General features: G+C 38.9%; 1 protein-coding gene across 3 annotated transcripts in view; it reads right to left on the minus strand.

The window, feature by feature from the left end:
* The window catches only part of LOC109419190 (band 7 protein AGAP004871), a 177170-nt gene that overhangs the window by 88530 nt on the left and 61989 nt on the right, over positions 1–26651 (minus strand). Inside the window, exon 1 of one of the 3 annotated variants that reach the window (XM_019693399.3) lies at positions 2917–3244. The exons of the other annotated variants lie outside the window; for them this stretch is intronic. Within the exon in view, the coding sequence (XP_019548944.2) occupies positions 2917–3229 (313 nt within the window). The 5' untranslated portion in view covers positions 3230–3244. Of the gene's footprint in view, positions 1–2916; positions 3245–26651 lie in introns of those variants that run through there. 3 annotated transcript variants of the gene reach the window in all.

Raw genomic sequence — 26651 nt, forward strand, 5'->3', positions numbered from 1 at the left:
GTACTCCACAGGTTCCGTTTGTGATTAGGTTTTTAGAAAACCCCCCTAACCATTCATTCCTATGCACGGTAGGCATAAAACCGCATAACACCTTGAATTAGGGGTCACCTGATTAGTGGACTCCTACCACTGGAACAGGTGATCCGTAGTGTTATTCTTAGCCAGTTAAACCAACCGCTACCGACACTACACAGCAATCTAGGCTAACCGGGAAAAGAAGTTAATATAGGTGATCAACTTCATACGGGCCCGAAAAGCCGGAAAGGCAAGTGCTTTTCCACCCAAAGTAGCAGCTAGTCTTCAAAGAGCATCGAACATTCTCAGATTTTCACTGTAAGTTCATCAACAAGTTGTGTATCAGTGTTCAAAATTTGGAAAAGATCGGGTCATTCTTCACGATTTTATAAAGCTTCTTTAAAAAGTTAAAATTATCCGATAGCCAACTTTGAGCTGTTATATCTCCGGATTCAATGAACCGATTGCAATGAAATTTTGATCATTTATGATTTATATAATGAGCTATGAAAAACCATTGACTTAACTTTAATTCTTAACACGGAAGAAAATAATTATTTTTCTAATAAAACACTAAATTATCCAAAACATCAATATCGTTTCAAAATTCAAGATGCAAATTATAGTTTATTTAATTTCCCTCTAATTGACTTATATATAAATGCGTTTTGAAGGAAAGTAACAACATAGCCGCCAATTGAATGAAAAAGTAATGGAATGCATATTAAAAATCAACCAATTTATTAAAAAATCTTGAAAAAAATTAATTTACTATAACTTTTTCTCTTGTTAACAATTTTTAGCTAAGTCAAATGTTTTCCAGAGATCATCATATAAGTCATGAAAGGTGAAAATTTCATTGCGTTTGGTTCATTGAATCCGGAGATATAACAGCTCAAAATTGGCTATCGAATAATTTTACCTTTTTCTACTATCTCTATAACTTCGTTGAGAATGGACCGATATTTTCCAAATTTGAACCACTGATACACAACTAGTTGATGAAGTTACAGTGAAAATTTGAGAATATTTGATGCTTTTCCCGAAAAATTACAGCTAGTTGAACATTTTTTGAAAAGTGAAAATTTTGCCTGTCCCGATCATTTTGTCTATCCCCTGTATGTTATTTAAGCCTAAATGATAACAAACTCAATTATCAAATGAATGATAGGTAACAGAACTTGTCAATGTCACTTACGCCACTTTTCAGAATTACGGCAGTATATACAGCAGACAACACTCAGGTCTTAGTATGACCGGTAAGCCGAAAGGTAAGATAATCATTGGCAAATATATCTTTCGTCTGATACTGAAATTTAATTCCTAGACCATTGTGCAGTATCCTAATAGGAGGAGAGAGCTGACAGAGGAATTAGTGCTCGAAAATTGATGTAAATGGGACCAGACCGCTACGCTGCGCTGCCGACCGGCGGCGGCGTTTGCTTTACGATGTGCCGGAGAAGGCGTTTTACGAGCGAAAGGTTCTGCGTGCCGTTTTGGGTGTTGCGATTTGGTGGTGTTAATTGTTTTGCAATTTTCTGTTAAGAGTTATGGTCGATGGAAAGGTTATACCATGCCAATGGCTTCAAATTGAATGCTGATTTAGAAACTTACTGGCAGCTGCTGCCCTGGTTGGTTGAAGTAACTTGTGTGACCGAGAGGGCAAAGTTCGACGAAACGACCGGCAACAGAGGACAAGTGGCAAATTTTGGAATTTATGGCAAGTGACTGAGATTTTTTACGGCCAGCTAATATGGGGCCCTTTAGGAAGATGAGATTGGTGCTTTGTGCTCTGGCTGTTTGGCAGTGATCATATGATATGATATGGACGATGTTTTTACTGTCAATAAAGCGGATTCAGAGCGGTGATTGAGCAGTAAAATGTTTGATGATGTTGAGTGGGACGAACGAACAATCGCGATATGAAGTCATTTGGAAATGTAAAGACTTATGGCAGGTCTGAGATGGAGCGTTCCTGGGCAAGATACTTACAAGAATGATGGAATTTTGAATAAACCAATGGTGCTGTGACAATCACATGGTGACATGCTCAAGTCAAAAGAAATATTTCAAAACCTTTTATTTTTAAGTTTTGCCATCATTACACTTACCAAGCCTGTAACTATAGACGGAAATTCTCATGGTAACTGTAACATGGTTTACTTCTGCTGCAATGTCCACTATACTTTACATTCTGAATTGACTATTTTTGGATTTGTAAATGGTTGGCACGAATATATTGTATGTCCTAAATAGTTAAGTATATCTCCATCACAAAAATATCCTTATCCGACCAGGCATCGAACCTTGACACAATCAGCACGATCTCGCTGAATAGCCACGCGCCATGGGCTCTTCTAAGTGAACACATTTATGGATTCAATTTCAACGTTTATATTCCTGAAATTCTCAAATGAAGTTTTATGAATATAATATGGTAGAAACTCGTCTCGATTACAAAAGAAACACTCGCGGGAAATTTTCTTTTTTCACCATTCTTACCACCATTCACAAACACACGGTTTACAATCAAAAATAGAGTCACGCACGCACCGACCACGTCACTCGAAATAAATACGTTAAGATCACATTATCCATCTTGGCATTCCCCGCCCCTGATTGTATCTGTCCCATGCCATGTGCTCTCTCTGTCTGAGCTGGTCCCACTCTGATCCCACCACATCACAAATAAATCAATCATCGTCCCCGTTACTAATAACACGCTCGGTTTAAAATTCCCCACGTTGTTATGTGAGAGACCAGATTTGTGCCCCGGAAAACTTTCAAACGGATTTTTCTTTCTGCGCGCCCCCACCCATATGGTGGCCACGTTGCCATCAATCATCGGCCAAATAGAGATCAAGTAAAGACCCGATTAGTTGCACTCTATAGTCTACGTACGTTTGGCTTTCCATTTGGACGGGTCGTACATCTTCCCGATGGAAGACGATGATGGTTGTTGCTCCTCTCGGGTGCTGCTGTTGTGGTTATTGTTGGCAACGGTAGGATACTCGTTCTCCTCCTGCAGCTGCTGTTGCTGTTGTTGCTGCTTCTTCACCAGTTCGAAGGCACTGCTGACCCGGGTCGATTCGTTTGGCCTCCGCAAATCGCCGGGTCTATTACCGGCGTTGACCCAGGGCGTCGGTGACCGGAGAGGTGACAACCGTGGTAACGGTGCCGAAAGCAGCGACGAAGAAGGCGGCCACTCGGTCATAAATTCGACGCAATCTTGTACACGGTCCCGGCGGCGATTATGTAGAGGATACCTCTATTTGTCTGATTTCAATCGGCGCGATCTAGGTACAGTAGCGTTCGAAAGTCGTTTTACGAAAAAGTGATGGCAGATCAGATATTTCATCTGATTTGCTCCAACAGACGAATAATTTGTAACGTGAAACTTATTAAAATCACTAAAGCAATTTTTCACAGATTTGAAATCATCTTACAAAAATACGTTTTACACCTCTCTCTTCTGCCGATCAAAAGAACCAACCTGCAACATTTTTTATTTCATAAAACCCGTGAATCTAAAATGCAAGAGAAATATGCCCGCTAAGGTAGCCCACACTTACGATCAACGATCAAAAAACGATCAAATCTGACTATACATGTCAATGGTTGCTACTCCGTGATTGTTCTGAGCCGGTACCAATTGCACTGAGATCCAAATGAATAAGGGCTGGGACACTCCACTTATTCTCAAAGTGCAATTTAAGCAGCTCATACATTTTTGATCGATAACGGCGCCGGCCATGTCCTTACAGTCAGTTGGGATGGGAAAGGAATGTCAGAGTGTGCTGGTTGTTGCCGCTAAAGACCTAGAGCACCTCTGCATCCCCACAACCAGCACGGACTGGGGTATTTGTTAGACGGGAAAGGATGGGAGTCACCATTGGGTTGGTGATGCGATCCATGGATTGGGGGTGTTCGTAAGCTGATAGATTGTGTGGTGATTACTATGAAGAACAAGCGGCACAGTTCGCTTTGGTTGCATAACTTGTAGGCGTTATATACACTGTGCTGTGAAAGCTGGAGGGAAGGGAAACGAATGTTTACAATTCGTTTCTGGTTCTAGCGATGGCTATGATCATATGAATATACATAAGTAGAAAGAGAGAGAAAGTGGATAGAAAGATATAAAGTAGGATGAAAGGGACGGGCCAGGGATTGAACCCATGACCTTCTGCATACAAATCAGAAGCGGTAGCCATTAGACCACCAAGCTCGTCTCTCACTAAGGTGGCCCACACTTACATGAAAAATAAAAAAATTGAATCCCCGTTTGAACTGCTTCTCGAAGAGAAAGAAGCATTAGCACTTCAAATACATGGTTTGTGAAAGGTCTTCAAACTTCACAAATGCCATTATATTACCACAGCAGTTGAATGTGGCTAAACAACACATTTAAAAGCACCGTCTTCAACTAGAGGTTGTACAGACTGCATAAGCACTAACGTTAGACAACGGACAACACACATAACACCCAGTGGCCCAGAGGAGAATTTTCCGTTTGACGAAAAGTTTTCCCCGACTGGAGCGGGAATCGAACCTACACTCCGCTTACAAAACGCATGTATTTTTACTTGTTATACATGCGTTTCGGGGCATAACTCATTGACAACTCGAGGGGTGCGTTCGGAAGGACCCGCGAAAGGTTTGTCGTTTGAGAAGGGCACTGTATGATCTAATACAGTCCGTGTACGTGTTTGGAACGTGAAGATGGCTATAGAGCTGAAGAAGATCGACCTGAAAAGATCCTTACGTATACTTCATGACGGATGGAAAGCAAATCATCGTCATTGAAGTTGCGTTTACGTGCACTGCAAAATATTTTTGCTTGTAATCAGCAAACTTTGCTGATTTTTGGCGTGCTGATTGCATTCAGCAATACAAATTACTGAGTATCAGAAATTATTTTTCAACTTGCTGACCCATCCAGCAATTTTGACAGTTGTTCAGCAAAGTTGTGCTGAAATGCAGCAAAAATATTGCTGTTATTCAGAAATTTCTTTTGCTGATTTTTGGCGTGCTGGAAGCATTTCAAAAATTTTGGTGTGTGGAGGACCCTTTGCGGACCTCTCGCAGTGTGCGATACGGTTAAGCATCACTTATCAGCAAAGTTCCATTAGAGAACATGGGCCAGGCCAGAAAGGTGCCTGGACTACGGTTCAGCAGGACAGATGTCATAGTTGCAATGAAACAGCAAAGAAATGTTGAGGATTTGCTTCGTAAGTTAAGGTGATGAGTCCAAAAACACAACAGAAGAAGGATAGTGATAGTGCAGAGTGAACCCTATCGTATCAGTAGGTCGTTTTCATCCATTTGGGAAAATTATGCCATATAATGAGCTTATGAGTGAGTTGCAATTTCTGGTGCAATGTACTCATTCGGCTTGACATTGCATATGCGGTGAACGTAGTTAGCAGCTTCTGTGGGTAACCTGGGTTAAATCCAGGCCCGGATGAAGGATTGTGGGGGCCCGGGGCCAGAAGGGGCGCAATGTGGAGGCCTCTCGGTGATACACATGCGATGAACAAAAAAAATTTCTTTGTTTTTGAACAACACTTGAGCAAAATGAAAAATATATTTTTTTTTTTGTCTGTATTAACGAGATTTTTAATCTTAGGCTAGTTCATCTCGGAAAATGAAAAATAAAGTTAATGTTTAGCATGCTTAAACGTTTTTGTGGAGACCCTTCAAATGTGGGAACCCTGCAACCCCCCCCCCCCCCCGCCTCCCCCCCCCCCTTAGATCCGGCCCAGGTTAAATCCATTGTACAGCGGCTAAACGCATTCTACGATATCTTAAAAATATTTAATCACTCGGATTGGTCTTTTGGAAGGTTTCTAATATAGTGTTTGAAAAATTTAGTAACGTGGAATAACATTTTTCGAGCGACTTAAAAACAGACAAAAAGGATTGAAAAAACACAAGGGTACATTAACAAGTGTCACTGCTGCCCGAGTAGAGGCAAGTAACAAACCGAGTACAAAATAATAACAAGTTTTGCCATTATATCTCATTTTATCATCCTTATGTTATTTACGAATTACACTAAATAACTCGTCAAAAAAAAATGTTATTATTGACAAATTTGATATTTCTCAGTTGTTATTGAATAACAATAAATAACTGAATAATAACAAAATATGCAATCATAACTAAATGAGTCCCTATGAGTATCCTAAGCACAATAACATCCCAAAGCCATATTTTGTTATCATTACTTGTTTTGTTATTGCTGAGTTTTTTTTTGTTTAGTCAGAGTGAATAACATGAGTACATCAAGTTTTCCTATAAAAACAGAATATTGATGAAGAGCAAATTTTGTTATTGGTTTGTTGAGAATAAGAGCTTAAAGTACAAAAATAATAACTGCACATGTTCCAGAAAATAAGTAACTAATAACTATTTTTGTTATTATAAGATCTAACCAAGAAGAAAATATTTCTGAACATAACATAGACTTCTACTAATTATAAGAACAAAATTTAAAATTAATACGACTTTTTTAAATAATTTATTTTGTTATTAGTTTGTCCTCAATAACTCGATAATAACTGATGCAGTTATTCAACATTTAAAAATATTTTGTCCTTGGTTTGTTCTAACAATGACAAACTTTTTTATTATTGAGCTATTTCCGGTTCAAAGTCAGATATTATTTTTTTAGCTCTTATTCCCAAACTATTAACAAATTTTGCCATTCGGCTATTAATTTTTAATGGCAAAATTTGATCTTCTTTTGTTATTTGCGTCTGCTTGGGTGAATTTACAGTAATCATTAATACTCTGTATTAATTGAATACAAGTAAACGTATTCGTCAAAACAAACCCAAGAAACTTACGCGTTTTTATTATTAATCTGCAAGTTCTATTTACTATTCGTAAAACAATTTTCGATGGAATTTCTCGAATTTGTGTATGATTTCTATGTGATTTGACGACGTTCAAGTAAAATTCAAAAAATAATGTTCTTTTTCGGAATTCCTATGATAATTTTATGACAGTTTACAACCTTTGAAAAAAGAAAAAAATGAAAAAAAAAAAACAGTTTCTGGAGCGCGGGTCTCCAGTTAGCCTTGTGGTAATGGATCGCCAATCCTGAGATCTTCGTGCATTCACAGAAACCCTCTGAAATGCCTCTGAGATCTGCAGGTACCTAGGGGTCAACCCTTTATAACACCCCGGAGACCCCCCAAAACACCCTGAGGATCCATTAAAACGCCCCTTAGACTCTATGAAACCCCCTGAAAACCCCTAAAACTTCCTGAAACGCCCTGTAACGTCACTGACACCTCCAGCTATCCGCTGAGACCTCCAATTGGAATCTCCTGAGAACCTCTGTGGCCTCACTAAACCCTCTGATACTCCTTGAACCCCCTTTGAGACCACTGAAACGCTCCTAAGACCTACTGGCAATCCCTTAGTCCATCTGAAACACTCCTGAGACCTTCAGGTACTTCCATGAAACTCCTCCTAAAACCACCTGGGACTCTTTAAAAAGCCCCTGAAACCCCATGAAACGCTCCTGAGGCTTTAAGGTACCCCTTTGAAACCTCCTTGGAAGCCCTCAGACGCCCTTGAGACCTCTTCAGACGCCCCTGAGACCTACTCAATCGCCTCTAAGACATCCTAAAACGCTGGACACGTTTGGAACATCCAGGTAACTCCTGAAACCCCATGAAATGTTCCTTAGACCTTCTGAAATCCTCTGAGAATGCAGTTGATGATTTGAGATTAGACGAAAATCGATTCCAAAGTAAAATGCCTTTCAAATCGCCATAACAGAATGTTGAATGCTGGGCTCCAATCAAACTCATAGTTCCAGGTTTTCTAAAAAATTGCAGTTTATATTGTATAAGTAAGAAGGTTCATATGTTTCACCAATATTAGCTATTTTTATGCATGTTTTGAAGACAAAAAATAGAAAAGGTAGGGTAATTCGCCAATTGTTTTTGAAAATGTTATTATAAAATTAACTCAAGTAGTTTTCCATCAACGTAAACGTATGATCTAGATGCGTATACATGTGTGTCATGATATTGCTCCAATAAAGTTACAAAATAATACATATTTTAAGTCAAAAATATCGATTGAAAATTTTGTACCGCTGAAGACACGAAAACTGCACAATTATTAAGATTAATTTTAAGAAATTGATGTTACGAAATAAGCTTTGCGGCAAATCGACCACAAATATCAAAGTCACACCATAGTTACAATAACTGGAAGGATGTCCTTAACAGTTTAACATTATGAATGAGTGTAATCAGTTTCGTACCTTTTAATTCCGCCCTATGTTGCTTATCCTTTGACAGATACGCGTATTTCGACTACCACTTGTAATCTTCCTCAGTGTCAGTTATCCACAAAAGTGGATAACTGACACTGAGGAAGATTACAAGTGGTAGTCGAAATACGCGTATCTGTCAAAGGATAAGCAACATAGGGCGGAATTAAAAGGTACGAAACTGATTACACTCATTCATAGAGGGTATTCTGCTTAGAGGGTTCGAAAAGTCGGTACAAGAGTTTAACATTGTTTAAAATCACATTTTCATTGAAATTTCATTTGAAAAAAGTTTTTTCTTATCACACTATCGTTATGCAGCTAAGATCCAATTGTTGAACACTATCATAACCTATGATGTTAACATGTCTGCCAGATATTATTTTTTCACTTCACCTTTTTCAGGAGCGATCCACGTGTTTTCAAAGTATTTCAGGGTCGTTCCAGGGGTATTCTAGGGAGTTGACTGGGTCCCATGGGTTTCCAGGGGTATTTCAGGGGCTTTAGAAGGCGTTTTTTCTTCTGTCATTTTCGATTCTAGTCAAATATTTTCAGCCATTATTTGCAATTGGTACTGTTTAAAGCGCTTTTCAGTCCACTAGAACTTTTTTCAAATGGGAAGCGATTCCTTGGGAACGTCCATAAATTACGTCACGCTTCGAGGGGGGGGGGGTTGAGAGGAGTTCAGTAAAGTGTGATGACCCGTACAAAAAAAATAGAGGTCCTATACAAAAAGTGTGACATAGGAGGAAGGGGGGGGGTGGTTGAAATGGACAATTATTGCGTGACGTATTTTATGAACGCTCCCTCATTTGAATGAATTGTCACTCAAATGACTAACTGGGCGCAAAACACGAAAAACCCGGAAAAAATTCCGCCAGAGTGAAAAAATATTGGATGTCGGGTCAAAGTCGGATCAAATTTTATCAAATGTTGGACCACTGTTGGACCCACATCGGATAACTGTTGAGTCTATGTTGGGTTTGGTGCCCAAAATAAAAACATGTGAATGATAGGTTTATGTTGGGTTATACGTCATCAATTACGAACAAAGCTTCAACCGTTCAACAATTAGCGAGCATTAGGATGAGCAAGCTTAAGGAAGCGTTCAACATTTGGGTTACAGACTTCCCATACAAATGTTCTATTTTCTCTTAGAAAATGGAATTTAAGGGAATACAAATCCAAGGGGCAGTACAAGGAATAAGTAGATCTAGACGTTCACTGGATATTTTTCAACTAAAGTGGAATTATGCACGAAAAAACAAACGAAAACAAAAATGCCAGTACTAACCGTTCAACAATTGGCGAATTACCCTACAACCTATCAACATTTGATGGAATTGAAAAACATTGGAGTATCTCGATAAATTATACACATATCTAATGCAACTAAACCCTCAGCTTATTGAGCGCAGCAGTAAACGATAATCAAATACTTGTACTAGAGGAGGACCCCTATACCTCAATATCAACATTGCTATAGATTTTGATGGATTTATGACCACCAAATTACTTTTAGACCATTGTACGGTACTATTGAAATCATAATTTATTTTCCTGGCAATATCGGTCATGTTAAGGAGAAACTTCAGAGAATACAAATATGGCTGCCACCATGGCCGACTTGGACCCCTATTCACGTTTTCAAGAGCGTCAATCTTATTTTTTTTTTAACAAATGCGCTCGATTTGGAAAAGCTGCCTCTTTTTGCAAGTGAGCAAAGCCAGGATATACAAAGGCGGCTTGGTTTAATTGTTCGTTCATCAGATTTGTGGCTCTAAAGTTTGTATGCAAAATTGTAAAGGGATTTCTTGATGTTTCACCTCAAACTCATTACCGTTAAATGTTGATCATTGCGTCGCTACAGGCCCGTGCACAGAAGTGGCGCCAAGGGAGGGGTTTTTCCCAATATCAGCAAAAGGAGGAGTAACGCCCAGTTTTTGAAGCATGGGGAATGAGAATTGTATTACATTTATCATATAATCTCTACAAAATCTTGGTAAATTATTATTAGAACTTCCAATAATCATTTGCCAAGATTTTGTAAATATTATAAGATAAATGTAATAAAATTTCCGAGGTGATCCAAAATACGTCCACTACTCAACTTCTAAAATTAATAACACGATAACTGATTTGGGATTTTTCGACTGTAACTGGATGTTATTGCGTAGAAACGGCTATCTCAGTCTTAATTTATTGGCCTTTTTCAAGGGAAAAATTGTCTATCGTCCTTGTCCTTTTTACAATTTGCATTTGAGTTTTTCAATTTATCCGGGTCATTGCTTTTTTGTACAATTTTAGGGTAATTTAAACGATAGTTTTGGTCAGAGATTAGCTCACACATATAACGGCTGTTTTAAAATGGTGAATTCAACGGTTCGTTGGATTGAAATTATGTCTTTGAAAATGTATGACAATATTTGAAGGACTTTTAGAAAAAAATACTCTGAGAGTAATATTTATCGCGGATCAATGTTAAATATCATTGATATTTAGATTATCCAACAAACTTGCACTTCGATTTTTTTAAATTTTTGAGTAGAAAGCTGACTTCCCAACTAACAATCACTCATTTAACAGGCACCATTATGACGAATTAATTCAGCATAATGTTGAATAACATTTGAATTATTTTCACGTACAACCTATGTTCGGGTTTTGTTCACACAAATTTGGAGAAGTTATAAAGCATCATGTTGTGCACCAACTTAATTTATTGTTGTACAAAGCGTTTTACAAATGTACAAGAAAGTTGTTATTTAGCATTGGCAAAAATGACTGAAAATAAATAAAATGCAAAAATGTTGAACGCTCACGAGAGTAATTATTTGCTCTCATATTGAGAACACCTATTAAGTAATAAGAATTACATATAAAATTACCTAAATCCGGATTAGAACTCGAGACCTGTCGATTGCCAGCCGCATACCTTCCTATCTGCGCCATCCTAGAGATGGTGAGATGCAGCACCCAAAGCAAAACATAATCTTCCCATGACTCAATAATGATCACTACTGAACTTGTGTTCAGCAGTGGTGAATTAGCACAGCACATGGAAATCAACTGAACAACGCCTTATACTTCAACAGCTGTTCAGTTCAAAACAGTGTTTTCCATTCTGATTTCGCTGTCGGTATTTTTATCGCACGGTGAGAAAACTTGTATCGAATGCGGCCAAAAAGTGTTGGTCCTTATTGAAGATATTGTTTCCAGACATACTAATTGCGATATGAATATGTTTATATTTTTATTATTAAATATCGGTCTTTAAAAATGTATGACAATATGTGGTGCGGTATGGTCTTGGACATGGTGCATTCACAGCATCTGTTCAGGTAATCTACTCATGCTCAGTCGAAGATTTTTTTATATATGCTTTTGTCATGGAATCTTGATATTATGTTCAATAAATAGTGCATTAGGATGTTTAGGGATACTTGAAATATGTCGATTTTTGAATGCTGTTTGGTTATCTAGGTGACTGTGGTGACTATATATATTAAGTAAATACGACAGCACTGAAATGTCAAGTGCATCGATCCAAGCATCTCGTACAATCGAACTGCTGCGGAAGATGAAAAATATAATAATCAAGGTACAAGATATCTTGTTACAGACTAATAATAATTAATAAATGCCTCATTTTTACGTTGATTACGTCTCTTGGCGCTCAATGTTAAACTACATAATTCCATTCTGTTTTATTATATGTGATTCGTTTAAAATTTTGATTCTTTAATAACTTGGTTATCTAAACAGTTTTAGCCATGATTTATCCCATAATCCGAACAAAGTTCCGAGTCAAACTATGACGGGCTGAAGGCGTTTATTTGACAAGTGCAAAGCACATTGTTCAGGAGCATATGCTTATCGATACATCAGCTTAATAAGATGCAGACAAATGTTTTGTTAAACTCTTTTGTTAAGGAATCAATGCTTGTCGAAAAAATTTCTTGTTAAACCTTTGAAAAGTGTTTTTATTTATCATAGTTGATACCGATGAGGAAAGTCGAACATTGGCTACTCTCTCAATTGAAAAATCATTTAAACAGTAACGTGTAGAGCATAATTTTAGTTTAGCTATCATTATTTATTTATTCTTCTTCGTCTTGGATGAATGGGCCCATCCCACAGACTGTTACCTTAAATACTTAATTCTACGTTTAAAAATACACTTAGACACATTAAAATCAAAATGACTGCTAACATCGTTGAATGCTCGGAAACAACTGGACAAAGGACATTTTCCACCATACGTCGTTGTAAACGGCCTAATTGCGAGCAGTTGACGTTCACGAAGCTGCCTGATCGGAGCGTAAAACCTGACTTCGTTCAGCAATTCCGAGCAGTCAATGTCATGAGATAACAAGTCAAATACAAACAGCCGCCGAATCTTGATTCGCCTTTCCTCTAGCGTTTCGATGTCAATCAGCCTGCAGCGACTCTCATAGTCGGGAAGATTTATTGGGTCATTCCAGGGCAGACGTCTCAGAGCGTAGCGGATGAAGCGTCGTTGCACCTTCTCAAGCCTAACGATTTGAGTTGTGTGGTATGGACACCACACGCAAACAGCGTATTCCATGATACTCCTCACTAGCGAGCAATACAAAACCTTCAATGTGTAGACGTCACTGAATGATTGCGAGTTCCGTCGAATAAATCCTAATACCGCAAATCCTTTTGCTGTTACCATACTGATGTGCTCGGCAAAGCTTAATTTGCGGTCTATGATTACACCAAGATCACGAATGGAGTCCACACGCTCGATATTGCTGGTTCCGATCATATAGTCATAAGACACGTGGGAATGGCTTCGCGTGAAAGTAATAGCTTTACATTTTCCAGCATTCAGTTTCATACCATTTTCTGCGCACCACAAAACTATTTCATTCGCATCGGATTGTAATGCACAGCAATCGAGTTCCGAAGAAATTACTTTATAGATTTTAAGGTCGTCAGCGTACATCAGCTTTCCATATTTTAAACGGGAGGCAAGGTCATTAATGAATAGAACGAATATCAGCGGTCCCAGTACGCTTCCCTGCGGGACACCGGAAGGCATGTTGTATGTTCGGGAGCGTGCATGGCCAATCTTCACGAAAGCTTTCCGTCCGGTCAGGTATGATCTGAGCCATTCAGTTACCCAATCGGGAAGGCCCATGTGCTTGAGCTTACTGATGGCTAACTCGTGAGGAACTTTGTCAAAAGCCTTAGCAAAGTCAAAATAGATTGCGTCAACCTGGCGACGTCTTTCAACGTTATAAAATAGTACATCCGTAAAGCACATAAGATTCGAGACAGTAGATCTTTTCTTGACGAAACCGTGTTGAGCATCGGAGATTAACGGGCGAACGGCATTATAGATTTTGCCATGAACAAAATCTTCAAAGACTTTTGCAATGCAGCATAGTATTGAGATCCCTCGATAATTCTCAACGGCGTGGGCGTTACCAGACTTATGAATAGGTGTAATAGAAGCCACTTTCCATAGTTCGGGGAAAGTTTTTTCTTGCAGCGAGCGGTTGAATATTAGGCTGATAGGAATTTTCAATAAATCTGCACACTACTTAAGAAATGTCGGAGGCAGACGGTCTATACCGGGGCCTTTCGATACGTCCAACTTTTTGAGAGATGTTGCAATTTCGTCTGGAGAGATCGTTAGTAGAGGTATGCTGATGTCAAACGATTGAATACTCTGCCTTGCAGAGGAAGATAATGAGGGAGAGTCGATGTTGTGCACGTTGCTGAAGAAGTCTGCAAATAGATTGGCACTGTTCTCTGGAGTGTCTGCTGTCGTACCGTCGTATGTCATTTCTTCGGGGATCCGGTTGATATTTTTGAGGTTCCTGATGTGCGTCCAAAAAGATTTCGGGTCATTCTTCAAGTGCGATTCCAAACGATTGATATAACTGCGACAAGCGTTCTCCCGGCAGATATCGTAGCGCGTCTCGAGGGATTTGAGCCTTTCTCTGTTGTTGTAGGATTTGTAGCGGAAGAAACGTTTCCTTGCTTTGCGAAGAAGATTTCGGAGGTGTCGGAGCTCTGGTGTCCACCATGGGAATTTAGAATGTACAGCATGACATCTGCGTTTCTTTGGAACTACCTCGTGAAGAATGTTGAAAAGCTTGTCGTAAAAGAGTGTCGTAATTTGATCCGGAGACGCATCGCCGAACATTTCAATCCATTCAACTGCCGCAAGCCTGTCATTCAGCAGAGTGAAGTCACAGCGCCTGAAGTCGAAATCCTCGCTTTCACTTTCTTCAACAGGAGTTTGAGTTCCTTCAGCTACTTCAAGTCGGAGAATAAACGGCCTATGATGCGAATCAGTTTTCAAAAGAGAGGAAGGCAGATCAATCAGTTCTACGTAGCTGGATTTGCTCACGAAAGCCAAGTCGAGAATATTTCCGTTTGCGTTCCGAAGCGAGTTGATTTGATGTAGTCCGCATCCGATCATAGATTCGGTGAATACTATTTCCGACTCTGATGAGGCATTCGTCGGCAAATAACTATTGCAATCTTCGTCGAAATGCCATGTTAGACGACGTAGATTATAGTCACCAATGATGACAATGGAATCAGAAACAGAGGATCGATTACAAATCTCCTGCACGGCAGATGAATGCGAATCGTACACATCGTAGCGAGAGTCAGGCCGAATGTAAATGCCGCATACATAAACTGTTATGCTGGGCAGTTTGACAGCGACAATTATTTGTTCGAGGTGCATGTAGCCTGGCAACGTAACATCACAACAGCGAAGAGTCGATTTTACAGCTATTAGAACACCACCACCGCGTTGAAGCGTGCTAGTGTTGTCGTTGCGATCACAGCGGAAGATGCAGTAGTTTGATGACAGCTCAGCGTTTAGTACATCCGGGCGCAACCAGGTTTCAGTGATGACAATTATGTCGTAATCACAACTCGCCAATTTCAAACGGAACTCATTGGTTTTCGTTCGCATACCTCCCGCATTCTGGTAGTAAATTGTCAAATGTTTTTTGGGCAGCAAGGGCGTCGCGTTACGAGAAGCAGGATGCTCAACTGGATGGGGAGAGGATGTTAATTCGAGGTTGATGGGATCTGCGAGTCGGGTTGCTCCTCTGTGGGATTCCAGAACCCCGGCCTAGAAGAACGGTAATTCTCGAATTCCCGGAACCGAATCCCAACAGGCCATGTATCTGGCGACATTGCCTTCTCTTTAAGGTCGAGTTTCATGCCAACCTTGAATGACACAAATGTGAGATTATTTGTATCCTTCCCACGTGGAACAAGTTTAACGACTGTTAAATCATCTGACGCGAGTTTGTTCTTAACCATTTCAACAACTTTCTCATCAGGTGCTTTTGGAGACACTCCTGACAAATAGAGCCAGAATGTATTTTCATCAGTTCGTTCTGGGATTGCAATAACATCAGCCGAACTAGTGCTTTGGCCGTCAGTTCCGCAAACCAGTTTTCTTGGAGGACCGACTGGTAAATCATCATTCCCGCGACGACGTTTCGCAGAAGTTTGAACTGCAGAGCCAAAGGTGCGCCGTTGTACATTTCGAATTGGCGTATTCGCAACTATCTCAGGAATACGCTTAACTGTATTCTGTAGTTCCGACCGAATTTCGGACAAAATGTTGTCTCGAATTTCAGTTTTCAACGATTCGATAATGCCTTCATACGCAGCGTTGACCGATGTGATGGCCTTGGTAAAGCGAGCTTTAATCATCATTCCGCTGCAGGCACTACACATCCAATGAAGAAAAGCGTTATGCCCGACAGCAGATCTCATATCGGAATCCAATCCAGAACATCTGAAGCAAAAGCGGCCACTACAAAATCCGCCACAGGTCCAAAAATCAGCGGAGAGCTCAGTGGCACACATTTCACAAACTCCATGCATTATGATTGCAGAAATCAGGTACCCAGTTACGAAGGGGCGAAATACTGTGGACTGTTGTTTCTCGGAATGACCACCAGGTGCGCGTATGTGCTTTTCAAGTCAGGCAATTTGACAATTCGAACACACACGTCCAAGACAAAAAGCAAAATAAACCTTACGTGACTGGAGCGACGGCACTTCGGATGCAAAAACTCGGCGGATTTCTGGAATGTCGACAACTTGGGCTGGCAGTGATGACGATGATGATGGTTATATGATGATTGTGCGATGGTCCGTTTTGGATCGTTGAATGAAAGACGGGGCAGCAGGAGTAGTTTATTTCCAATTTGAGACAGTGTTACAGAGCGATTGTTGGTTTTTGTTTGTTTTGGTTCAGTGCAGCAAGTGGTGGCGGTGGGCAGTGGAGCGGTGGAGGGTCGGATGGCGGTGAATGATGTTTGGGTTTACAGCGTTCAACTGATTGGTGCAGGTGGAGAGCGGCGAGGTGGGAAAAAGTTTGGCGGCAATGGCGGACACTTCCACTCTCAAGCCAGCTCGGATTTAAAGTGCAAATCACTATCCTACCTGTCCAAAGTTGTTGCGAAATGCTGTTGGCGGCGGTTCTCAGAGGCGGGAAGATGCGGTCAGTTCAGAAGTGATAAATTATCGGGCTGATTGCACGTAGATTCACAGAATTTAGAAAGCGACGTAAAAACACAACACAACCAGATTCAAGCAGTGATGCCAGAAAACCATTATTAAGCGACAATTTAGCAAGCTTGCTTGTTTGTAACTTGCAATTGTTAGTTGGGTTGCCTTTAAATATGCCAAACAGCTCAAGATAGTCAAATACTAATAATATTGTCTCAAATTTATATTAGTCATTTTCTTATTTTTTACCTGAAAAACAGTTTTGAATACAAGCTCATACATGAGCAAAACTTTTTTGAATCGAATAAGGTCTACGCGATTCGTGCGTTAAGCTGAAAGTGCTCTATATAGTCAAAGCAAAAGCTTAGATTGCCCGAGTAGGTGAGAAAAATCTAGTATGGAGAAGTGCTTAATAACAGCTCGTTAGGATATTACAAAATCAAAACAATATCAGACAAGATTTTTGCACCTTTTTTACTAGAAAATGAAAAAAAAAATGCCAACAGCATCGAACCTTCAACCTTAGGATCCGCAGAAGGCGATGCATCGATGCTTACCACTTAGCTGTGGCTCACTATTGTTAACATTAGAGGAATAAGAGTACGAGGTTCTTCGTTTCCACAGCTGAGAAAGGGGGAGGCACTAACATTGAGTCGTCTTTGCGTTCCATTTCGTTCAGAAGAACTAAATTTGTTTTGATGTAGACAAGAACAATAATTGATATGATATCACTCTGAGTTATTGATGTGATATTCAGGAAATCTTTGAATATGACATTAAAATCACATGGGGATCAAACATTGCTCGATTTGAGATCTGATTTAGTTGTTTTCGTCTACTCGGGTGAGCTACAAAAAATAAATTGTCGAATGATTTATGTAGTTCAACTTTAAGCAGTTGTACATACAGGGGATAGACAAAATGATCGGGACAGGCAAAATTTTCCCTTCTCAAAAAAAATTCAAATAGCTGTTACTTTTCGAAAAGTGCATAAAATATTCTCAAATTTTCACTGTAAGTTGATCAACTATTTGTGTATCAGTGGACAAAATTTGAAAAAGATCGAACTATTCTGCACAAAGTTATACATATTCTAAAAAAAGCTATAATTATCCGATAGCCAACTTTGAGCTGTTGTATCTCCGGATTCAATGCACCGAATGCAATGAAATTTTGACCGTTTATGACTTATATAATGAGCTTTGAAAAACTTTTGACATAACTTCAAATTCTTAACACGGAAGAAAATTATAACGATTAGATTATTTTTCTAATAAAACACCAAATTTTGTGAAATTTCAACATCGTTTCAAAATTCAAGATACTAATTATAGTTTATTTTAATTCCCTCTGATTGTCTTGAGTACAGATATGTTTTGAAGGAAAGTAACAACATGGACGGCAATTCATTGAAAAAGTAATGGGATGCATATTAAAAATAGACCAATTTACTAAAAAATCGTTAAGTTAATGAAACAGCTATAACTTTTTCTCTTGTTAAAAATTTCAAGTTAAATCAAACGTTTTTCAGAGCTCATAATATAAGTCATAAATGGACAAAATTTCATTGCATTCGGTTCATTGAATCCGGAGATATAACAGCTCAAAGTTGGCTATCGGATAGTTCTACCTTTTTCTAAAATGCTTATAACTTCGTGCAGAATAGCCCGATCTTTTCCAAATTTTGTCCACTGATACACAAATAGTTAATCAACTTACAGTGAAAATTTGAGAATATTTGATGCGCTTTTCGAAAAGTTACAGCTAATTGGACATTTTTTGAAAAGTGAAAATTTTGCCTGTCCCGATCATTTTGTCTATCCCCTGTATTTCAGTTAGAACTTATTTCCGTAACAATATATGAAAATCTCACCATCAGCAGTGTGGAAGGTGTATTCAATTTATTATCTACATATCTTTTCTCAGCTAGTAAGTACTAAACAGCAATTTGAACGAAATGGGTAACTGGAGAGCTGGACCCAGGGTACCACCAAATTGTTGATATAGGTACATTATGCATCTCAGATGTGCTAGGTACAAGTGTAAGTAGATGAGAGAAAATTTTAAACATGGAATAGGGTATTGTTTCCCTTATTAAGCATATGACTCCCATTTTCATCATACTAAAAACATAAGATTGAAGTACTGTTTGTTTTGATTCTTATTTTGTATTTTTTGTTAGAAGTGTGCACACATGAATCCAAAAAGAACGGAATCAATCGGTGCCGTAAACGCTTGTTCTCGAGTGGGATGAATTTGGGAGCGTAAGATTACTTATGGCACTCGTACCCTATGTGTAACCAAACTGAACAAAAGAAAAGCTCGTAGCTCGTAAGTCAGTGTCTGTGGAATGGAAAACAAGCCCCCTGTTTAATTGTGTCGCCGTAGTTCCAACACAAATGATTTTCCTCTCTGATGCACTGACATGTAATAACAGCAACTACAACATCACAACCTTTTCGTTCTACCGGCAATGAAATAGAAGAGGATGCAGCTACTATCAATCCCGGTAATATCAACTTGTGTTCTGAGAGCACTTACACAGTCAACTAAATTTCCATCGTGAAAAGGTCCTGGACCGATCGGGAACCGAACCCGTCACTCTCAGCATGGTATTGATGAATACCAATGTGTTTGCCGCTTCTGTTATAAAGGCCTTATTAGCTGTTGATTTTTTTTAACAATAAGTAAATAAAAAGGAAAATAAAATAGGAAAATTCAGAACACAGATTAAAAAGTATACTTGCATAAAAATCTTGAGAGTAATGAAAGTAAAATCCAATCAGTTACGAAAGGACTAATCAAAATAATGAAAACAAAATTCTCTTCTTGATATCCGTCACAAATCACTCGTCTCTTAAAGTTTCATCACCAAAACCTCTATATGTTAAATCACCTCCGAACGCTACTGTAGATCCCAACCTAGATTGAGAAATTGAACGACCAAATCAACGCCGACGACGCCGAGGACGCGCGCGAAACAAAAACAATGCGTGCGGCGGCGATACCTACGTAACTGAACCGACTTTGTATGGTTTGTGACCGCGCGCGTTCAAGATATTCCTCGTGCTTCTTCCGCCCGGTGTCGAGAATTTCCAACGCGCTACTGAAGCTGGGGACGAATTTTTTGTTGTCTCTGGGTCCCCAATGCTTGGTTGCTTGCTTGCTGGTTGTCATCGGTTGGCGTCGTCGCTGTCGCCTTCTGTGCATGCCTTCGACCTTCGTCCCCCGCGGGTGTCTCTCCCCTCACTGTCACCGGGTGCTGGTTGGAGTCGAAGAGTTGGAAGTTGGGATGCCCCGAGTCGGGAAATTCGTTACAAGCGTGAACCGACCGACCGACCGACCGAGCGACCGAAGAACGAACCTCGGCGAGAAACAAAGCCGGCTCTCGACACAAGTTCAACGCCGTGCTCCTACTGCTGCTGCTGCTGCTTAGTTCAGACAGGGGGGACACATGGTACTACTGGTGAAAGATATGTGTTATTGTTATGGGTAGCTTTTTGGCTGTGCTGCTATCAGAGATGCTGAATGTTGATGGACGAATCGCCCGTGAAAAATGGGAAAGCTATTGGCGGTTTGAAAGCAATAAAACATGCTATTTGTCATCGACTCATTGCTAATGTATACAAATGAAATACATAGATTCTTGTTTGTTGGGGGCATTAGGAGTATCCATCAATTATTTCTTCTTCCCTTAATATTTCTCATCGAATTTCACTGCGATTTGTGATTTACCATAGGATAACTATACTAGGAACAGGACCGCTATTCTACCGCTGTCTACGATGTAATGGTGAGAAGGAGTAGGAATATTACATTGAACATTTTTAATGAAAGAAAGTGTTATCAATATTCAAGCTAAATTAATGTAAAATGGTTAAAAAAAAAACATGTAAGAATGGAAACTCTGAGTGTAATTACGAAAAGGTTTTCAATTGAAGCAGGAATACATGGATAAAAACTTGAATAATTTTGAATTCAATCTACAGTGCTATAGAAGCCCTTTCTATGATAGTCCTTGAAGTAAATATTTAAGAAACCACATCAGCGATCCCTGACTGAGAGATTCCTGGAGAGAAACTCATCGATTAGTTTCTGAAACAATTGCTGAACAAAATCAAAGTCTGAAAGCAATCCAAAGTAAACTTTCTCATGATTTTTGTGGGTATTTCTTCCTCAATATTCCTTGAGAAACTTTCGCGAAAAAAAATACTGAAATTTCAAGAAAAACCAAGAAAATATAATTCTCAGAGATATTTCAAAATCATTCAAGAAGTATTTTTTAGAAAGATTAACAGAAAAATCCTGGAGAGATGACACAGAAATACTGAACAAAACAATATTAGAATTCTTGAAGAAATTTTTGAGACATCTTGTAGTTTCCGAAAATTTCCAAATTAAATAGAAGTGTTAGAGGAAGAGTTCAGTAAGTAACACCTTAAGAAATTGTTGAAGGAATTCCTGATGAAATTTCTTTAAAAAAAATATCAAAATAAATCACTGAGTAATTCTCGCTGAAACCAGGCCACCATTTACATAAAGTTTGTTTTTTTTTGCTTATTCGCTTGAACATGATAAAAAAGGATGAAAACTTTTTTGATTGGGTTCATTGGCTAAGGGAGTTCCAAACTTGCCACCCTCTCGAATAAATTTGAGACCCCCAAGAAGTTTTTCTTGACAGTTGCTCCTAATTTAAAAATACAATTCAAATTAAGCAGCGGCTTCTTTGTACCACAATAGATCAAATTTTGGTCGCAGTGGTTTATGTTCCGAAAAGAGAAAAAGCAGTGGAATTGAGGGGTCCTTCGTCACTTTCTTAGGGAATTTCTGAGGTTATTCCTTTGATATTGCTTTGGTAATTTCTTTGAGAATCCTCAATCCTTCGGCATGTTTGTTATTTTTTTTAATTTCTGCGGTTTCATTGAAATTTGATCAGTGATTGCATTGGAAATAAGTATTGAAATTTCTACGGTAATTTCTCTGAAATTCATTTGGTACTTGAGCAAATTTCCAATTTGTTATTTTTTTTGGCAATTTCTTCGGCAACCCCTTTGTGAATTACTTCATTTGTATTCAGCACTTCTTTTGGAAACTCCTTCGCTATTTGCGAGGAAAATCTTTCAGTTATTCCTTTTAAATCTTCTTCAAAAATTTTGTAGGACACTTTTTCGGCAATTTTTCTGGAAATTATAATAATTAAATATAATCAATGAGCAATAAATTTTTTAACATTCCCCAGACAGTTACTTGAGGGATTCTTTCCACAACTCTTTCGGCATATTATTTGAGAATTCCTCCTCTATTTTTGCGAATTTCTTCAGACATTTCTTTGATTTTTTTAAATTTCTAAGACAATTATTTTCGAAATTCTGAAAGAAAATAATTGCTGAAGGTGTTTCAAAAAAATGCCAATTTGACATGGAATTCTAGAAGAGATTCTCAATGGAAAACTTGAAGAATTCCCGAAAATTTTCCTGAGAAATTCCCCTAAGTCTTACAAATTGAATAAGAAGTTTTCAAAGGAATTCCTGTTAAAATTTCCAATGGAATTCCTTGAGAAATTTTGAAAGATTTTCAAAACAATTGACCAAGTCCAATCCAAAAATAAATTGGCGTAAAATATGTCATAGAAGTTACCAAAGAAATTTTTCATTCACAATGAAATTCTCGAAGGAGTTTTCATAGAATATGCAGAACCTCCAGGAGGATTGCGGTAGAATTTTCATACTATCTTTGTATTTTAATCCGTATGGATACAATGCATCTAAGGAATGCGCACAGCAAAATCTAGCCAAAGAAAATCAAGCAGTAATAATGCATTCTAACTTATTCCCAAACCAGAAGCATTTCATCATAAAAAAGCATTAATTTACTTTAAATCAACATCAAGACATTGTTGATTGGACTTATTATATCCGTCATCTCAAGCTTTGCGATTGAGTCCTTGCGTAAAGTTTTGCACAGTACCTTCGATCGCTTGCCAAGAAATTTTTACCACCTTTATGTCAAAATCAATCTTATTTTTCGATGAAAGCTGCTTTTCTTGACATTTTTTGAAGGTTCCAATTCACGGTTACTCAATATTGTTTAATTGGATTGAGTTTTGAGGTGTATGAAATTTTACGATTTTAGAAAAAATGCGGTACAATTTCCACATAGTTTTCTGCATACAAACGCAAGGATTCTCCGCCATAAGCAGGGCACAAAAATCAATCCAAATCAATACACAATATCTAAGCTTTTAAAAAAGGGATGCCAGCCATTTTTACCGACATTTCCCGTAGTGAAAAAGATGATTTGTTGTACATGTATTTTTGATAGTTCGGTTTTTCAAACCACAAATTCATATTGTTGACCAAACTATGCATTTCTTGCTAAACTTTGATTATTTCTTGGTCTTAAGTTAATTTGCAACCTTTCCACGTTGCAATGATGTATAGAACCGAATTCTTGAAAGCTAACTCAAGTCTGCGGGGATGGTCGTGTTAATGTACATTGTCAGATTTTCAGCACGTTTGTGCAAAAACTTTTCGAGGACTTGTTGATCCCTTGACTCTATTTTAAACACAATGTGAAAATATCACCCGAAGTAAATATTTTTCGATTCCTTACACATTAAGCTTTCATTTGCGCCATAGGTTGCCACGATTCGTTGAAAATTGTAAAAATTCTATCCAAAATGCGGTGGCTAGATTTTGCTGTGTGCATACCTTATAATGAAAGAAAAAGAGGATAACTTCCTTAAAAGAAATCCCAGCAGGAATTTTAGAGGAATACCTGAAGAAATTCCGGAAAGAGCTCCTTATGTGTTGGGGAAGATTTTTCAGTTTGGACGTCGGAAGAACAATCCTGATAGCGGGTCCGTTTGACACAGCTTCAAAGCTATTAATTTTTATGCATGTTAGGATTAGGACAAATTCATATTTCATGTTTTACTTACATTTGGTGTTTTTTACTAGTTTTAGGTTATAACTGTCCAATCTGATTTCTCCGTACTAAATTTCATCTGTGATAATAGTTGTAAGTTATTTGTAAGTAGAGTATCATATTTAATCAATTTAGGAATATCTACCTGCAAGTTCACAAATGTAATAATAATTCAATTAAGGATAAGTAGAAATACGACTTTAGTTTACAATTCGCTTTAACTATAGTCAATCGAACTTCTCACTTCGATGCTTTGTCGAAATTGTTTTTCTCCAATCCTATTGCATGTACCTGACAATTCCCCATCAGCCGTCAACGGCTGACGGACGATTCAAGCGAAGGGCATACTCGGAGCTCACTTCATCGAGTTCGAAACTACCCAGTGGTTCGCCAACATTATGGGTATCTCGAGAAAATGTCATCTTATCTCATCTCATTTTTGCCTTTCTCGTACACCAAGGTGTACCGAAAGGCTATATGTTCACTCCAAAAACGAAAATTTGATAGAGCCCCCGGAGGGGTCAAGTGTTATATACCAATCGACTCAGCTCGACGAGTTGAGATGATGTCTGTGTGTATGTATGTGTGTGTGTGTATGTATGTGTGTGTGTATGTGTACAAAAAGGTCACCTCATTTTTAGATAGTAAATATGAACCGATTTCAACGACCGATGGTTCATTCGACGGGGTACATTGTCCCATTGTTTCCTATTGAAAATGGTTCAGATCGGTCCAGCCGTTCCGGAGTTATGGCCATTTAGGTGTTCCGGACCGGTACCCCAAGAAGGGGCCAGATATGAAAATGCAACAAACCCATGCATGCGACCCATCAAACCACGGCATTTTCGATTATCTGATGAACGGGAAGTAGAAAAATAGTCTCTGACTATATCTGAACCGGTAGTGTTCCGGAACCGGTTCCTGGTGTCCCGCCGGAAGTGGCCAAATAAGAAAGTGAACATAACCCATGCATGCGACACGTCAAATAGCGGCTTTTTCGATAACCAGTTGAATGGTAAGCAGGAAAATAGTTTCAGATCATGTTTGAACCGGTTGTGTTCCGGAACCGGTTCCGGATGTCCTGCCGGAAGTGGCCAATTAAAAAACTGAACCAAACCCAGGCATGCGACACATCAAAAAGCGGCTTTTTCGATAACCAGTTGAACGGTAAGCAGGAAAAAAATTTCAGGCCATGTTTTATCAGATTGTGTTCCGGAACCGGTTCCGGATGTTCTGCCGGAAGTGGCTAATTAAAAAAGTGTACCAAACCTAGGCATGCGACACTAGAGTGGGTCATCGTTTATATGGAAAAATGAAAAATTCAATGGTATCCCATCAGATCAAAGCCTTTTTGATCCCATTTCAGGACCCAAATAAGTGTGAAAAATTTGGGCACGATCGGTTATGTCTACGGTTTGCGCATCGCGTTTGAAGTTTGTATGGGGTTTTACATGGGAAAACACACTTTTTTGCATTTCTCTCATAACAAGCTCGAATTTGTCCAAAACCATGTAACCGATAAAGTGGAAACATAGCCTAGAGTGCCCTGAAAAACTTTGTCGAAGACCGCGAAGTGATCTGATGCTTATGAAAAATTTATAGCGTTGGCATTGCTTGCCGAAACAGCATGATTTTGTTGCTATTGTTATTCCTTTACATGTTTAAACATAAACACATGCATGCGAATCGTTGGTTATAACTATTTTCACAAGCATCGGATCGCTTTGCAGTCTTCAACAAAGTTCTTCAGAACACCTTAGGCTATCATTTTACAGTATCGGTTAAAAAGTTTCAGACAAACTTTTTCAACTTATAACAAAAATGCAAAAAACAGTATGTTTTCCCATAAAAAATCCCATACAAATTTCAATTGCAATGTGCAAAGTGTAGACGCAACCGATCGTGCTCAAATTTTGCACAGATACTCAGGGCCCGAAACGGAACCAAAAAAGCTTTGATCTGAGAAAGCGGTTCCGATGACCCACACTATTGCGACACATCAAAGAGCGGCTTTTTCGATAATCAGAGGAACCGTAAGTAGGAAAATAGTTTCAGACTATATATGAACCGGTTGTGTTCCGGAACCGGTTCCAGCTGTCCCGCTGGAAGTGGTCAATTAAAAAAGTGAACCAAACCCATGCATGCGACATATCAAAGAGCGGCTTTTTCGATAACCAGATGAACGGTAAGCAAGGAAATAGTTCCAGACCATAACTGAACTAATTGTATTCCGGAACCGGTTCCGGATGTCCTGCCGGAAGTGGCCAATTAAAAAAGGTGAACCAAACCCAGGTATGTGACACATCGAAGAGCGGCTTTTTCGATAACCAGATGAACGGTAAGCAGGAAAATAGTTTCATACCGTATCTAAACCGGTTGTGTTCCGGAACCGGTTCCAGGTGTCCCGTCGGAAATGACCAATTAAAAAACTAAACCAAACCCATGCATGCGAAACATTAAATCATCAAAAATGTTTGTTAATCAGATAAACAAGGCAGCAAGAAAATATCCATCTGACCACACTTAAGATTACCGGCAGTGTTGCAGAATCAGGATTGGATCCATTGATGAAATTACGCAGGTGAACAAGATCGAAGCAAGCAATTAATATGTGTAAAAGAACAAAATCTTGATAAAATTTTAAGCGATCTTGTCAAATTACACCATTTTAGATTCATGAGGATCAACGTTGTATGGAAAAAAATAAATTTTATAGCACCAATCCCCTTTTGCGTCTGAAATGACTGCGAACAATTTTGATGCAACTGGTTGAGCCCACGCGCTCTGTAACACGGTTGAAATTTGAATGGGCTTTAAGGACAAGGTATTTGGAGTACATTGCTCAAAATTTCTAGAGCACCGTTTTTTAGAACCGTTGAACGGATTTGGA

This window comes from Aedes albopictus, chromosome 3 (assembly GCF_035046485.1).
Source record: "Aedes albopictus strain Foshan chromosome 3, AalbF5, whole genome shotgun sequence".
Classification (NCBI taxonomy): domain Eukaryota; kingdom Metazoa; phylum Arthropoda; class Insecta; order Diptera; family Culicidae; genus Aedes; species Aedes albopictus.